The 13,393-nt window shown below is 32.5% G+C and overlaps 2 protein-coding genes and 1 long non-coding RNA gene across 3 annotated transcripts; 2 read left to right on the top strand and 1 right to left on the bottom strand.

Annotated features, from left to right (window-relative positions):
- The first annotated feature begins 421 nt into the window (after positions 1-421).
- LOC123882255 (transcription factor PAR1) lies at positions 422-1,461 on the top strand. Its single transcript, XM_045931073.1, has one exon. It carries the CDS (start codon positions 723-725, stop codon positions 1,128-1,130), a length of 408 nt encoding a protein of 135 aa, XP_045787029.1. The 5' UTR covers positions 422-722; the 3' UTR covers positions 1,131-1,461.
- Positions 1,462-5,994: 4,533 nt separating this feature from the next.
- Positions 5,995-8,364, top strand: LOC123882254. The gene is made up of 3 exons (XR_006799750.1): positions 5,995-6,374; positions 6,651-6,736; positions 7,310-8,364. It is a non-coding gene; the product is annotated as an uncharacterized LOC123882254 (long non-coding RNA).
- A 1,519-nt stretch (positions 8,365-9,883) lies between these two features.
- Positions 9,884-13,060, bottom strand: LOC123882253. The gene is made up of 2 exons (XM_045931072.1): positions 12,548-13,060; positions 9,884-10,621 (listed from the first exon to the last, which is right to left on the bottom strand). The coding sequence occupies exons 1-2, from the start codon at positions 12,563-12,565 to the stop codon at positions 9,902-9,904; spliced, it is 738 nt and encodes a 245-aa protein (XP_045787028.1). The 5' UTR covers positions 12,566-13,060; the 3' UTR covers positions 9,884-9,901.
- Between the last annotated feature and the right edge of the window lie 333 nt (positions 13,061-13,393).

Raw genomic sequence — 13,393 nt, 5'->3', positions numbered from 1 at the left:
CTAGTATATCATATGAATGTCCCAATAACAGATGAATTAATATATGTTGGATAGATTCTGATACCATTAATCGAAAACTTTGAATTTTTTTCCCACTCAATCTTCAAAATAGGAAGTCCACCACTTATAATTTATAAATGCATTGTGAAACTATTAACCTATAGTAACATCTTTTTTGACAGCATACATATAAAAGCATCTAAAATAGCTGTTGTCAACAAAACAAAGACCTAGCATAGCTAGTTTTCAAACCATGTGCTTCAATTGCATTTTGATTATTATTATCATCATTTTTACAAATAAGAAATTTTTTACAAAGCAACAAAGGTGAAAAAAGTGAAGATACTCTTGTTGTAGAGCATGAAAGTAATAGCCCATAAATATATGATATCACACACACACACACACAAACACACATAACTCCAATTAATCCAAAAATACTTGGGGGTTTCTTCTTTGTATTGTTGTATATCTTATGTGTCCAAAATCAGTGGGACCAGCTTCGTTGGCATTGACATTTCTAGGCCTCAACAATAATTTAACATCTTCCTCTCTTCCCTCTCTTACCTCCTCATCCTTCAACATACCCCTCATTCATATCTTATAACTCCCTACATTCATTCATAATTAAGTAACACTCTCAATATTATTCTCTCTCTCTCTCTCTCTCTCTTACCATTATATATACATATACTATATTATATATTATATAACATCAATCCATGGAAGAAGGAGACATGGAAACTGAGGGAAACATAACCATACCAGCATTTCTCACTCAAAAGATGAATACTACTAGTACTACTACTACTGAAAAGTCTCTGCATGTCTTCAAGCGAATCCGAAGACGGTGCAGAGACAATGATAGTAAAGAGATGATGTTGATAAAGGAAGATGCTAAGGAGAAAGAAGAAGATGAAGAAGGTGGTGATGATGATAGAGAAGAGATAGAGAGAAAGATTCATGCATTACAAAGGATAGTACCAAATGGTGAGTCATTTGGTGTGGACAAACTTTTTGATGAAACTGCTGGCTATATAATTGCTTTACAATATCAAGTCAAAGCTTTGAAAGCTCTTACTGGTTTCTTTGAAAAGTTGGAGAAAGACAAGACTAAACTTGGAGGTTGATAATTGATATGATTAATTCTTCATCAATTTCAACATCTTCATCATCAATCCATCATAATGGAATTAAATTCCTTAGGTTAGATGAGGTTATTTTGGGTTTTTAATTTTATTTTTCTACAAACCCATTAGTTTATTTAGAATTTTTTATTTTTTATTTGGGTTTTTTTTTTTTTTTTTTTATGTTGTGCTTTTGGTTAATTGGGATCAAGGAAAATATTTCCCATTTCTTAGATTTTATTTATTTATTTTATGATTTTTTTTCTTTTGGGTCTTAACAATCTTGTCATTCGAAATAGAAATTCTGATAATTTGGAGTTCGGTTATTAGGTAAGTAAATTCTGATCTAAATATTTTTTTCAAGTTTTTAATTTTAATTAATATGTTTTTGTGAATTTATATTTATGTTTCATGATAGTTTTATCTTGTTTGTCTAGGCAGAAAAAGGTTTGAGTTGGTAACATGGTATTGCAACATACAATTGTAGTTAGGAGATTTAGGAAATTTGTATAAGAATCAATTTTGTGATATTTGGAGTGAAGTTAAAATAGATGAAAGTTCATATGGTGTTATTATGATGTGTCCTCTGTTGTTGCTGATGTATGTATGTGGGCTTTGGTGGAGTTTTTTCATCTTTGGTGTGGTGGGTCAGCCAATTGGATCCAAAAATCTGGATTGAGATCAGACACATTTTCAAAAGTAACATGGCACATACATTACTCACACATGTTGTCATTGGTCACTTTCTCTTTATTTTTTATGTTGGTGAAAACTTTGTTTTGGTGGTGATTTTTGAATAGGGTTGTTTGACTTTTTTGGCTGTTAGCCACACTAGTACCACTATAACTTGGACTTGGGATGCTCCATACTATAACATAGAATAGAGAGCAACCATCTTGAAGAGTTGTAAAATTGACATGATTTCTTGGCATCTTAGATTTTAATCATTGATAATTTAGTGTATATTCGGTATCACGGTTATACACATTAGAAAGATGATAAGATCTTTTCGCTAATCTATGGTAGATCGATGGCTAGATCAGTGGCTAGTATATTACGATATGAATATTTCTTTGATTTGGATTTTTGAAAGTCAGAAATTTTGCATTTACTACATTTGTTTACGTAAAATTAAAGGTTGCTTTCTCGTTACAATATACACACATTCTCTCTTGACAAACTTTTGCCTATACGAGAGTTATGCTCATTAGGGGACTTTAACACCTTACGATACAAAACGTAGCAAACTTTACATGTAGAGAATCCAAAATAGTATTTCTATTTTGGTATGACTAGAATCTTTGTGCGCAACTATAGAATACCTTACATTATTCGTGTATTTCTCTTTTGGTATAACTAGATATAAAAATATCTTTCACCATATACAGCTATATAAAGTAGCAAAGTTTTTTCCTCAAAAAATTCATTGGGACGGACCCAAATTGCTTGTTGCAAAAAACACATCCCGTAATAAACAATTTTACATCTTAGTTGTTAATCCAAAATTAGCTGTCTCAAATTAAACAACTAGTAAATTAATTATAAACAATCATGACCGTTGATATAAGATTGGACTGTTTACTTCGATAACCGTGACTTGAAGTTGCAGCAGGGAATTAAAATCCCTCATCAAAATGATTTTGAGTGAACTGTGTGTGTAATTCAAAATTGATAGTAAATGAGTAGAGTCACAAACTTGCCAAGAGAGCATTAAAAAACTCAGTGCATAAATTCTCTGCTGACACAGTCACACACTACTAAGGATATGAATAGCAAAGAGAACCTATTAACCTAAAAACAAGCTGTGCCTTATTTGTTATCCGAGGAGAATTAACTAAAATTGTAAAAAAGCAAAAATGGTAGTACAAAAAAGAATGAATACTAATAAATAAAATTAAAAGTAAAGAGATGAAAGTAATTAATTAAAAAAAATTGATTCGATAGTACATCAAGTGATTTCAGCCCCTCCCTATCATAACAGGACCATTGTTTGAAAGTAATTAATTTAGATCATAACATAACATATGGTTCTGAATGAAATTAAATATAGTACTCTAAGATAGGATAGAATAGAATGATAGAACACAGCTAGGTAGGTCTGAACAATGTATTAGTACAACAGTCACAAAACTGTTATTATGGAGAATTGGAGATAGCATAGCCAATACAACAACCTGGCAATCCAATTTCAGCACACTTTGCGGAATAACATATCCATAACAGCTTGCAAACCTTTTCTTCTAGCTAGCTGGAACAGTGCCAGTAAGTGTTACACAGTCTCCATTAATTCTGGAGAATCATATCTCATCATATACTTTCATGCAGATGCAGCTTCACTAGTCACAACTCATAATAAATACACTTAATAGTTAGTAGAAATACTCACTAAGCATTACTAGGACTCTTGAAAATTATCCAAAACTTGAACTGATAAAAATATAACTGAACTGTGACTAATAGTTTATGGATTGAACTGGTTCGGTTCGATTCAGTTCGTGAATTATTCTTCATAGTTTGATTTTTTATTGTATGTGGTTCGATTTAACGGTTCAGTTTCTTGATTTTTTTTTAAGCATTTTTAATATTCGATTTGATTATGATGTTTATTTATTTTCAATAATCATAATTATCCGTAAATAATAGTAATCACTAATTAGATGTAGTTTGGTTCATAAAGAACTAGTTTAACCAAAACATTGGATTTAATGGGTTAATGAGCTCTCTCTAGGATAAATTATTTGGGAGAACTCGAGTTCGATTCATGGTAAAACAATTGTAGACCAGAATACCTCGAGGCCGAATTCTGAATTGCCAGAGCCAATTTTCCTGAGATCCGGAGGGTTAATACAAAATAAAAGGTTCGAAAAAGTACAATTCAGGCTTTTATAAAAGTAGTTTTGGTTCTAATCGGACCACAAAATTATACAAGTTCTATTTAGAATGAGCCATTACCAGTTCTAATCTGTTTTTTAAAACTAGAAAGGGTTAGCTATGCAATTTATTGTTCGTTTGTCTTTTATTAATGTGTAATCATCTTGAAACAATTCAGTATGACTTTGTCTCATGAACCAACCTATGAACAATCCTATTACTACAAAAACAACAACCAGCTTCAGCCTTATGCCAATTAAATTTGTTTGAAGAAAAACTGGGAAATGAAATGAGTAAAGAAGTTGAGAGAAATTAATTAAACAAGAGAAAAATGCAATATGTTTCTTAGTCATAAAATTAAACAAGCCTATATATATTTTCTTTAAGTTTTATATATGTGTAGAAGACTAGAAGCACTCTTGTATCATCAACAATTTTTGTTTTTGAGAGCAAATTTCCTAAGTCATGGCCAAAATCTGACAAACCTAAATGAGAGCCCAACTTTTGGGTCCAATTTAAGATTGTGGAATCCCATTCCCTATCAGAAAACTTCATACCTCATTCATATACATAAATATCTTGTGACAATTATTTTTTTGACGGAAAATATCCTGTGAAAATTAAGGGTTATTGCATTTCTCGTTATATTTTGCTTAAATGGTGAGCTTCAAGTGTCTGAGCCTCGTGATTCACATCAAATTGAGCCTCAAATTTATCATGGTTAACATTAAAATTAACGATCACATCAGTATTTTTGTAAACATAGAATAATAGAAGGTAATAGTGCAATAAGGTAGAAACTTAAAGAAATTGTTTGTTACCTAAAAAATTTAAACTCTTTTTTTTTTACCGTAAAAATAAAATTAAACTCTTAAAGAACCTAATATTTACAAACGCGAAATTTAAAGGACCCATAAATACCTTTGTTCTAAATTATACAACATTAGTTTTTTCCATGGACTAAAAGTTTATACAAATTAGATAGATGTTTATGTATTACAATGCCTTGTATAGTTAACTAAATTTCAAAGCCCCATCTACCATGTCTTTTATTTATAGGTATCTGTTGATAGAACATTCTTTTGGCCTTAAGTGATGCAATGTTCTAGTTGATCATGTGACGTAATTTTTTATAATGTTTATATGAAGTTCGATCAAGCATACAAATACAAATGATTTGGTTAATTTATTGTTGGTAACTTTGAAAAGAAAGAAATAGCAGATTTTTTTTTGTCATAAAACATTGGCTGTATAGACGTTGATCGACATGTGAAAGTCTAGAAAGAAAGGTTATGTATTTGATTTTAATATGCGGTGGTCTTAACCATTGACTTATTTGGATGTTCAAGTTGAGTAAAAGAGTTTTTATGATATTGTATATTCTCTTTTAAATTCTTTCTTTGCAACGGCATGAGTTATTATGCATAAGGAATAAACTTATGCATGATGCATAAATAAATTTCCACCATCACATTGAATTTAACAAATCTCCAAACGCACCATTTCCCACCCCCAAATCAACAACAACAACCCCTGAATGTCATCAGATTGCTTTGTAGTTAATTTTAAACTAAAATCATGCCAAAATTTTTTTTTTGCAGTGGAATGGTTTCACATTAGATATACTTAATCATGTCAAAACCACTTTTACCGTGAAATAGTTTCGGATGGTTGTAATTCAAAATCATTTTGCTGCGGAATGATTTTGTGTATTATTTATGCATGGTGCATATAAGGAATTCGCTTATGCACTATAACTGCTCCCCTTTGCAACTCTTCTTTGGTTAGACATGCTTGACTCTATTTATATATTTCATTTAACATCTTAAAAAACAAAAAACTATGCAATACTTTTTATGGGCATATATTTCATTTAATATATACACAAATTGACAAATTCCTTTTAAATAATAATAATATACGCATAAATTGAGAGAATAACTTTAAATAAAAAATTGAAAAGAAATCCTCTACAATAATCACAAAATCCAATAAAAATGTACGGCTGAAGTTAATATGCATAAGGGTTTTTTTATGCACAGTACATAAGTCAATTTTAGCCACTTGATCATGGAATTGTTTTGCCACATGTTACGATCTGAATGCGTGACACTGTGAGCCTTGTCACACACGATCACAGAGCTTATTCATCGTCTTCGCCGTTTCAAAGAAATCGCTCGTCTACGCCGTCGCCGTTTCAAACCTTCTTCTCCATCGTCTTCGCCGTTTCAAAGCTCCTTCTTCGTCGTCTTCTCCGTTATGCCCATCGTCCGTTCATTGTAGTACTAGAGTAAGCTTATTCTCCGTCGCCGTTTCAAAGATTCTTCTCCATCGTCTTCTCCATTCTCTCTATCGTCTGTTCATTGTAGTACTAGAGTAAGCTTCTTCTGATTTTGATATTCATTTTGATTTTGTCTGAACTAAATGTTGTTTTGATTTGAGAATTAGGTTTCATCATTCATCACCATTGATTTTGATTCTGAGTTTGAGGATTAGGTTAAACTAAATTGAATTTTGATTTCATCATTCATCACCATTGATTTCACATTGACAGAAGAAGATTATGTTGAATTGAATAATTTAGGAATTGAATAATTGCTGAAACCATAAAACCATACTTATGGTTTCAATGTCATTTTTCTCTTTTTCTAGGTGTTTTGTATATCCCCTACCATACATAGCTAGCTAGTTGTATAAGTTGCTGGGATTAATCAGGGATCAAGCTGCGGCAATCATACGTAAGTTGCTGACTTATGGTTCGAAAGTACAATACATATTTTGATACATCTTGATTCTAACTGGAAGCATGAAGTGAACAATTGGCTACGACTTAGTATCTTGGTTCTAAGCTTTACATAAATATAATTCCAGTAAATTTTCCATCTTGTATTTTTAATGTTTATCGAGTTGATGTTCCCCGTGCTTTCAATGTGCTAGTAAACTGTGAGGCTCCACAATTAGGCAGATTCCCACTCGATAACTCATTTTCCTAATGTGCAATTGCCATCAAAACAACTAGGCAGATTCCCACTCGATAACTCATTTTCCTGTCATCAACTCAGTAGTTACATAAGTATTTCACTTACCAGATCATCAAAAATCAACCACAAATGCATAAGTGGCAAAAATGTCAGATATTTTGAAAATTGAGGGACTAAAGTTGTGGATTTTTAAATTGAGGGGTCATCAGAGTAGTAAATGAGGCAAAATAGGAATATCAAAATTTTGTATAGATGAAGAACCAATATAGCTCATTTTGAGTAGATAAACTAAAAGTAAATGCCAAAATTTTGTCACTTGTTGTTTTGTAGTTTGCTGGAGGTTTGGACTCAGAAACATTGTGTGCATTTGAAGAGATAAGGCAACGTGTACCGGGACACCTGGTAGGGTCGCGAGAACTTTTGGCTTGCATAGCATCCTCATGAGATGTCACTGGTTTTTAATACTGCTGCTAATGGTGACAAAAAGTTGGCTACTAAACATTCATTATTCATTAAATAATATCTTCTTCAATGCTTACTATGAAGTATGAACCACTCAATCAGAACAGTGAGAAGATTTTGTGAAGAAAGTACACTCCAATCAATATTTATATAAGTCAGCTATGAAATTGTTACAACCTGTCTCACAATCTAGGAATAGGATCTTCATTTAATTTCAATAGTGAACTTTTTGAGATAGTTGACTCTAATGTTGTAACAAGCTTTGCCTTGTGTAGATGCATATATATGTATTTAACATTTACAAAGGTACATTTAATTCACAAAGGAAAATATCATTACTATCATTCTAGTTACTAGTAACACTGGTGGAATTGTGGTTCTATATTTCATAGAAACATGCTTGATCTGATTTAGTACATCTTTTTTCATTCCAATTTGATGGCTGCCCAATGGAAAGAAGTAGGACATAACAATGTGTCAGTTGTTTGGATAATTTGTTTTAAAATTCATATTTAATACACATTTTGATGTTTGGTTGTGCTACATTGTGATTTATTATGTTAGAAGTGTTATAGTTTCCTTTTGACCATTTTTTTTTACGCGCTTTTATTGCACTGAGTGCAGCTTTACCACTGAATTTGATGCTTTTATATTTGGTTTATCTCATGTTATTCTTTACTGAAATCTCCAGGTTCTAAGAATTTCAGGGTTGCAAGCAGAGGTTGATGCCATCGTCTCATTCCCTTATGTGGAGCAAAGATTGTTTTCACTCTACAAATGTCAAGATTAAGCTTGCATTTGTATGTCTATTTGAGCTTTAAAATCAAACTTGTAAAGGATGTGAGACATGGTTGTGTATTTTTGGATAATTCATTATCTTTGATTGGTAAATTGATAATATAATAACATTTTTATATTTGGTCAATTATTATGATTATATTTAGCCATTTTGTTACTTTCCTCTTGCACTTTTAACAAGACTGATGGAAGACTAATGAAAGTTTCAACTAATGGAAGTTCTTGAACCTTTTATCAAAAGTGTAAATGTAACTGAAACCATTTAACAAGACTAATGGTTTCAGTGTATAACGTACTGAAACCATTTATCAAGCATAATGGTTTCAGTGTATAACTTACTGAAATCATTTAACAAGAGTAATGGTTTCAGTGTACAAATCCATCATGGGTTAATAATATTCAAAATCAAGGTTATAATATTGAAAATCGTAAGTATGAAAACCAAAATCAAGAGTTTTTTGATGTGTTGGATTCAAATGCACGTGCTTCAAATGGGTTGATTCGAAGACCATCCTTATCTTTTCTCCTGTTGGGAGACCATCCTTAAGTAGGTTTCAACTAATGGAAGTTCCTGAACCTTTTATCGAAAGTGTATATGTAACTGAAACCATTTATCAAGACTAATGGTTTCAGTGTATAACGTACTGAAACCATTTATCAAGCATAATGGTTTCAATGTACAAATCCATTATGGGTTAATAATATTCAAAATCAAGGTTATAATATTGAAAATCATAAGTATGAAAACCAAAATCAAGAGTTATTTCCTTTCACCAAGAGTGGCTAGAGGCACACAAAAGAAAAATTAAATTTCGAAAGTGGCGAGAGGTTTAATGTCGTTCAAATACATTTATAATTAAATTGAGAGTTAATGTATTTAGAGTTGTCAAAACGGGCTGGCCCGTTCGGGCTTCGTCGGGTCGGGCTAAAAAGCCCGGATAAAAAACGGGCTATCAAAATTATTGCCCGAGCCTGGCCCGGTACAGGTAGTCGAGCTTTCGGGTCGGCCCGGTTTTTTTTTAATTTTTTTTTTTTTAGTGCTCAAGCTCAAACTCAACTATATAAATAGCATTAATAATTCTCGCACGTCATATTTTTACTCATCCGCTACCTAGGACTTTCTCACGCGCCCTATTTTTACCCATCCGCTACTACGAGTTTCTCGCGCGCCCTATTTTTATTCATCCACTACGTACGAGTTTCTCGCGCGCCCTATTATTACTCATCCACTACCTACGAGTCTCTCGCGCCCTATTTTTAAGGCTTGGCGGGCCGGCCCATTTTGACAGCTCTAAATTTCGGGCTAGCCCATTTTGACAGCTCTAAATGTATTGAACCTTTTATCAAAAGTGTATATGTAACTGAAACCATTTAACAAAAAAAATTAAATTTCGAAAGTGACGAAAGGTTTTTTCAAAATTAAATTGAGATAATTTTCAAATGGGTTTGCTTAATAGTTAATGTTGTTCAAATGCATTTATAATTAAGTTGAGAAAGATTAAAATGTAACTGAAACCATTTATCAAGAGTAATGGTTTCAGTGTATAACGTACTGAAACCATCTATCAAGAGTAATGGTTTCAGTTAATATGAGTTCTCATCTCTATTCAAACTACAAGTAAAATGAAAAGGATAGATTACTGATTTTCAACAATGTGAAAGTCAGATTCTTCCTTTTTGGTGTATAATAGTCATGCTCAATAATATCAAAATGACATAACTCATAATAAATAAGAAATATGCCTTCTCCACCAAATTGGGAATTAAGACATGAACCACCAATTCTTCATACACCAACTCACATGTCAGAGAATGAACAATGAATACATAAAAAAGTTTCATCCTAGTCAGAACATAGACATCATGTTGCAACTTTTGAGCCATTTCTTCATAGTAAGAAGCTGCTTGGTTTACCACATATTCCACTTTTGAATTGCTGCTGTGAGTTAAAAGTGTGGAGCATATTTCAATCCTCAAATCCATTAGCTTTGCCACTTTGTCTTGCTTTTTGAGTTTGTTCCAATTTTTGAAAGAGTCCATTGAGGTCTTACTGTCACCTTCCCATTCAGCTAGGAACTTCATGCAGAAAACTCCACAATTGTCTTTGTCTGGTTGACTTGGCATTTTGGGAGTTTCCCACTTAAATTTGCTGAAGTCGAAAGGAATTGCCAGTTTCCAATGCTTATACAATTCTACGACAAATGCCTCGACTTCCTTAAACCAGACATCAAACATCTTCTTGTAAGTGGTTGGTTCTCCTGACTTCACAAGGAGCCTCTCTCCATTAATGCTATTCAAGAACTGGAATGTGCAGCTTTTGAAATTAACAATAAAGCACACATAGTGACTTCCTGGATTACCAATGAGTGCTGGTGTCATGATCTGTTTCAAAGCACATATAAAAAAAGGAACAGAAGTGAGCAGACAAACACAAATTATGATACAAAGTCAATAGAGTAAAACCTAATTAACCATAAGACATTGAAACCATTCAACCAACTTGCAGAACAGGTGAAAATGTGTCATCTAGCAGTTAAACTATCACAATTTATCAAAAAGAAGATAACAAAAAGAGAAATGTAACATTGAAACCATAAGTATGGTTTTATGGTTTCAGCAAGTTATAAACTGAAACCATTTACCAAGAGGAATGGTTTCAGTGTATAAACTACCCCATAAAAGAGAGAATAAATCTTAATCAAAATCCAACAGTGTATTAAATGTCCAAACATATATAATGAGTTGCAGCGGGTTCTGGAACTCAGCAAAAAAACATATATAATTGTGGTGCGATGCGGTTGCGGGTGCGGTAGCTACCGCATCAACAATTGGGGAAAGCAATTTCAGATGCAAGTAAAAATGCAGCCATTATCAGTAGTTCCATGTTCACTCTATCCTTTCGATTTCAGCTTAGTGAGAAATTAGACCTAGAACCATTCAGAAAAAAGCTTGACAGAACAATATTACCCATAAAAGATGAAGTAATCTAACTTTATCCACCTCTCCCCAAAATAGAAGTCATGCATTAACCAGAAAAAAGTTCATCCTATATGCAAGCTATTCTATAATAGATGACCCATTTCCTCAGTTATTCATCATTCCTCAAAGACACGCTAAGCAACAAAACCTAGCTAATATTACAAAATACTGGATCATCATGAAGTTGGATCAGTAAAACCAATCTGGCACTACCTGTTGGCACAATGATAATGAGCATTTAACTAGCAGTAGATAATTATAAACAAAAAGTTCCTTTCCAAAAAAAAAAAACTCCATTCATCTAAAAAAATTTAGGCTGTAGTTTCTAAAATTCAAATCCTTGCTGATTTTAAGATATGTTACACTATAAAAACGACCAAGAATTACCCAAAAGTGTCACCTAGTGAGCCAATACTGAGACAACAAAAGCAGGGAACTTCTGACCACTTGAATATGCAATTTAAAATCATGATTTCATTGGTTTTGTTAAGTTATACATTGTCATATCACATATTCCCACTGAAACCAAAATCCTTGCCTAATGGTTTCACTTAGATAGCAGACATTATAAAATCTAGATTGTAACTCAAATCATGGAGAATCAAATGATAAATCAAACAGATTCCATCAAACAACAACTTAACCAAGGAATTCACATTAACAACAACTTTTCAACCAAGCAATTCACATTAGAAAAATGGTTTCATAGAAATGCAGGTTGACGATCAAACAAACATAAGTAGCCAAAATACAAACATGATTACTGAAACATACTAGAGTGAAACATAATTAGTCAAACATTAAGCTTCAGGTCATCTGCATTAATTGAAACCATAAGTATGGTTTTATGGTTTCAGCAAGTTATAAACTGAAACCATTTACCAAGAGTAATGGTTTCAGTGTATAAAATACTGAAATCATTTTCAAAGTCAAATTAGAATCAATACAAGCTAAATCAAAATCAAAATCATTCAACATCAGAATGAAAACAACATTATGCATATCAGAATCAAAATTAAAATCAAAATCAAGATCAAAAGCAAAATCAAAATCAACACAGAATAGCATATCAGAATCAAAGTATTCAATTAGGGAATGGTGATGAATGTTGTTTTTGCCTGAAACTATAATACTTGCCTAATGGTTTCAGACAAAAACAACATTCATCCATATGATATTCAAACTCAAAATCAAAATCCAGAAATATACATTTCAATCATGCAAAATCAGAAACAACATTCAGTTTAGTTTAACCTAATTATCAAAATCAGAAACAAAATCAATGGTGAAACCTAATTCTCAAACCAGACTAAATGAATTTAGTTTAACCTGTTTCCTTTTAACCATTGTTGATTAACTGTGATGAAAGACGATCAGTGTTGAAGATGTTAAAGAACTGGTGAAATGATGAACGACGATGAGTGTTGAATGATGATGTTAACGCGACGGCGAGTGTTGAATGATGAAGGTTGAATGTTGAAATACGATGAATGATGATGTTGAAGAAGAAACACACTAACTCGACGGTGAACTCGGAAGCGAAGGTGAAGAGGAGAGAGTGCGATTTCTGAGCAGAAAGGTGAAGATGAGGAGGTTTTGGGTTTCCGGTGAGGATGAAGATGGTATGGTTTGCGAGAATTGTTTTGTCTGGCGCGTTGATTTTGCGAAAGGAGAAGAGTTGTGGTTTTGCGAATGAACTCGACGGCGGAACTCGACGGCGATGAGGAAGGTTGAAAGAACGCAATCTTTGGAGAGATTGTTTTGTGAATCTGAAAATTACGTGGATGGGGGTGTGCGTAGCAATGGATGGGGGTGCGGGTAGCAATGGATTTGGGCTTATGGACGGTGCATAAGGTTGGACTTATGCACCTCAACCGGACCCAAAATGTACTACTCATTAAAGTCAACTAAATCAAGTCAAAATTATTAAAAAATAATTAAATGTTTGAAATTTTCCATTACTTTCTCCGATAAAAAAACTACTCAATTCAAAAAAGTTGAGTAAACAAACTTATAGTACTAAGTTACATTATTTACAATGTAATTTTTTTTGGTAAATACAATAGTAATTTAAATTTAAATTAATATAAAAATTCATTCAGGTGTGAAATATTCATTGTTTTTGTTTTTTAAAGAAAAAAAAATTCATGAAATATCCATTTTAAGAGTTTTCCA

This window comes from Trifolium pratense, linkage group LG4 (assembly GCF_020283565.1).
Source record: "Trifolium pratense cultivar HEN17-A07 linkage group LG4, ARS_RC_1.1, whole genome shotgun sequence".
Classification (NCBI taxonomy): domain Eukaryota; kingdom Viridiplantae; phylum Streptophyta; class Magnoliopsida; order Fabales; family Fabaceae; genus Trifolium; species Trifolium pratense.
This window is presented reverse-complemented; position numbering and strand designations above follow the sequence as displayed.

Coding starts and splice junctions, on each gene's coding strand:
- LOC123882255 (XM_045931073.1), top strand. CDS start 723: ATGGAAGAAGGAGACATGGAAACTGAGGGAAACATAACCATACCAGCA.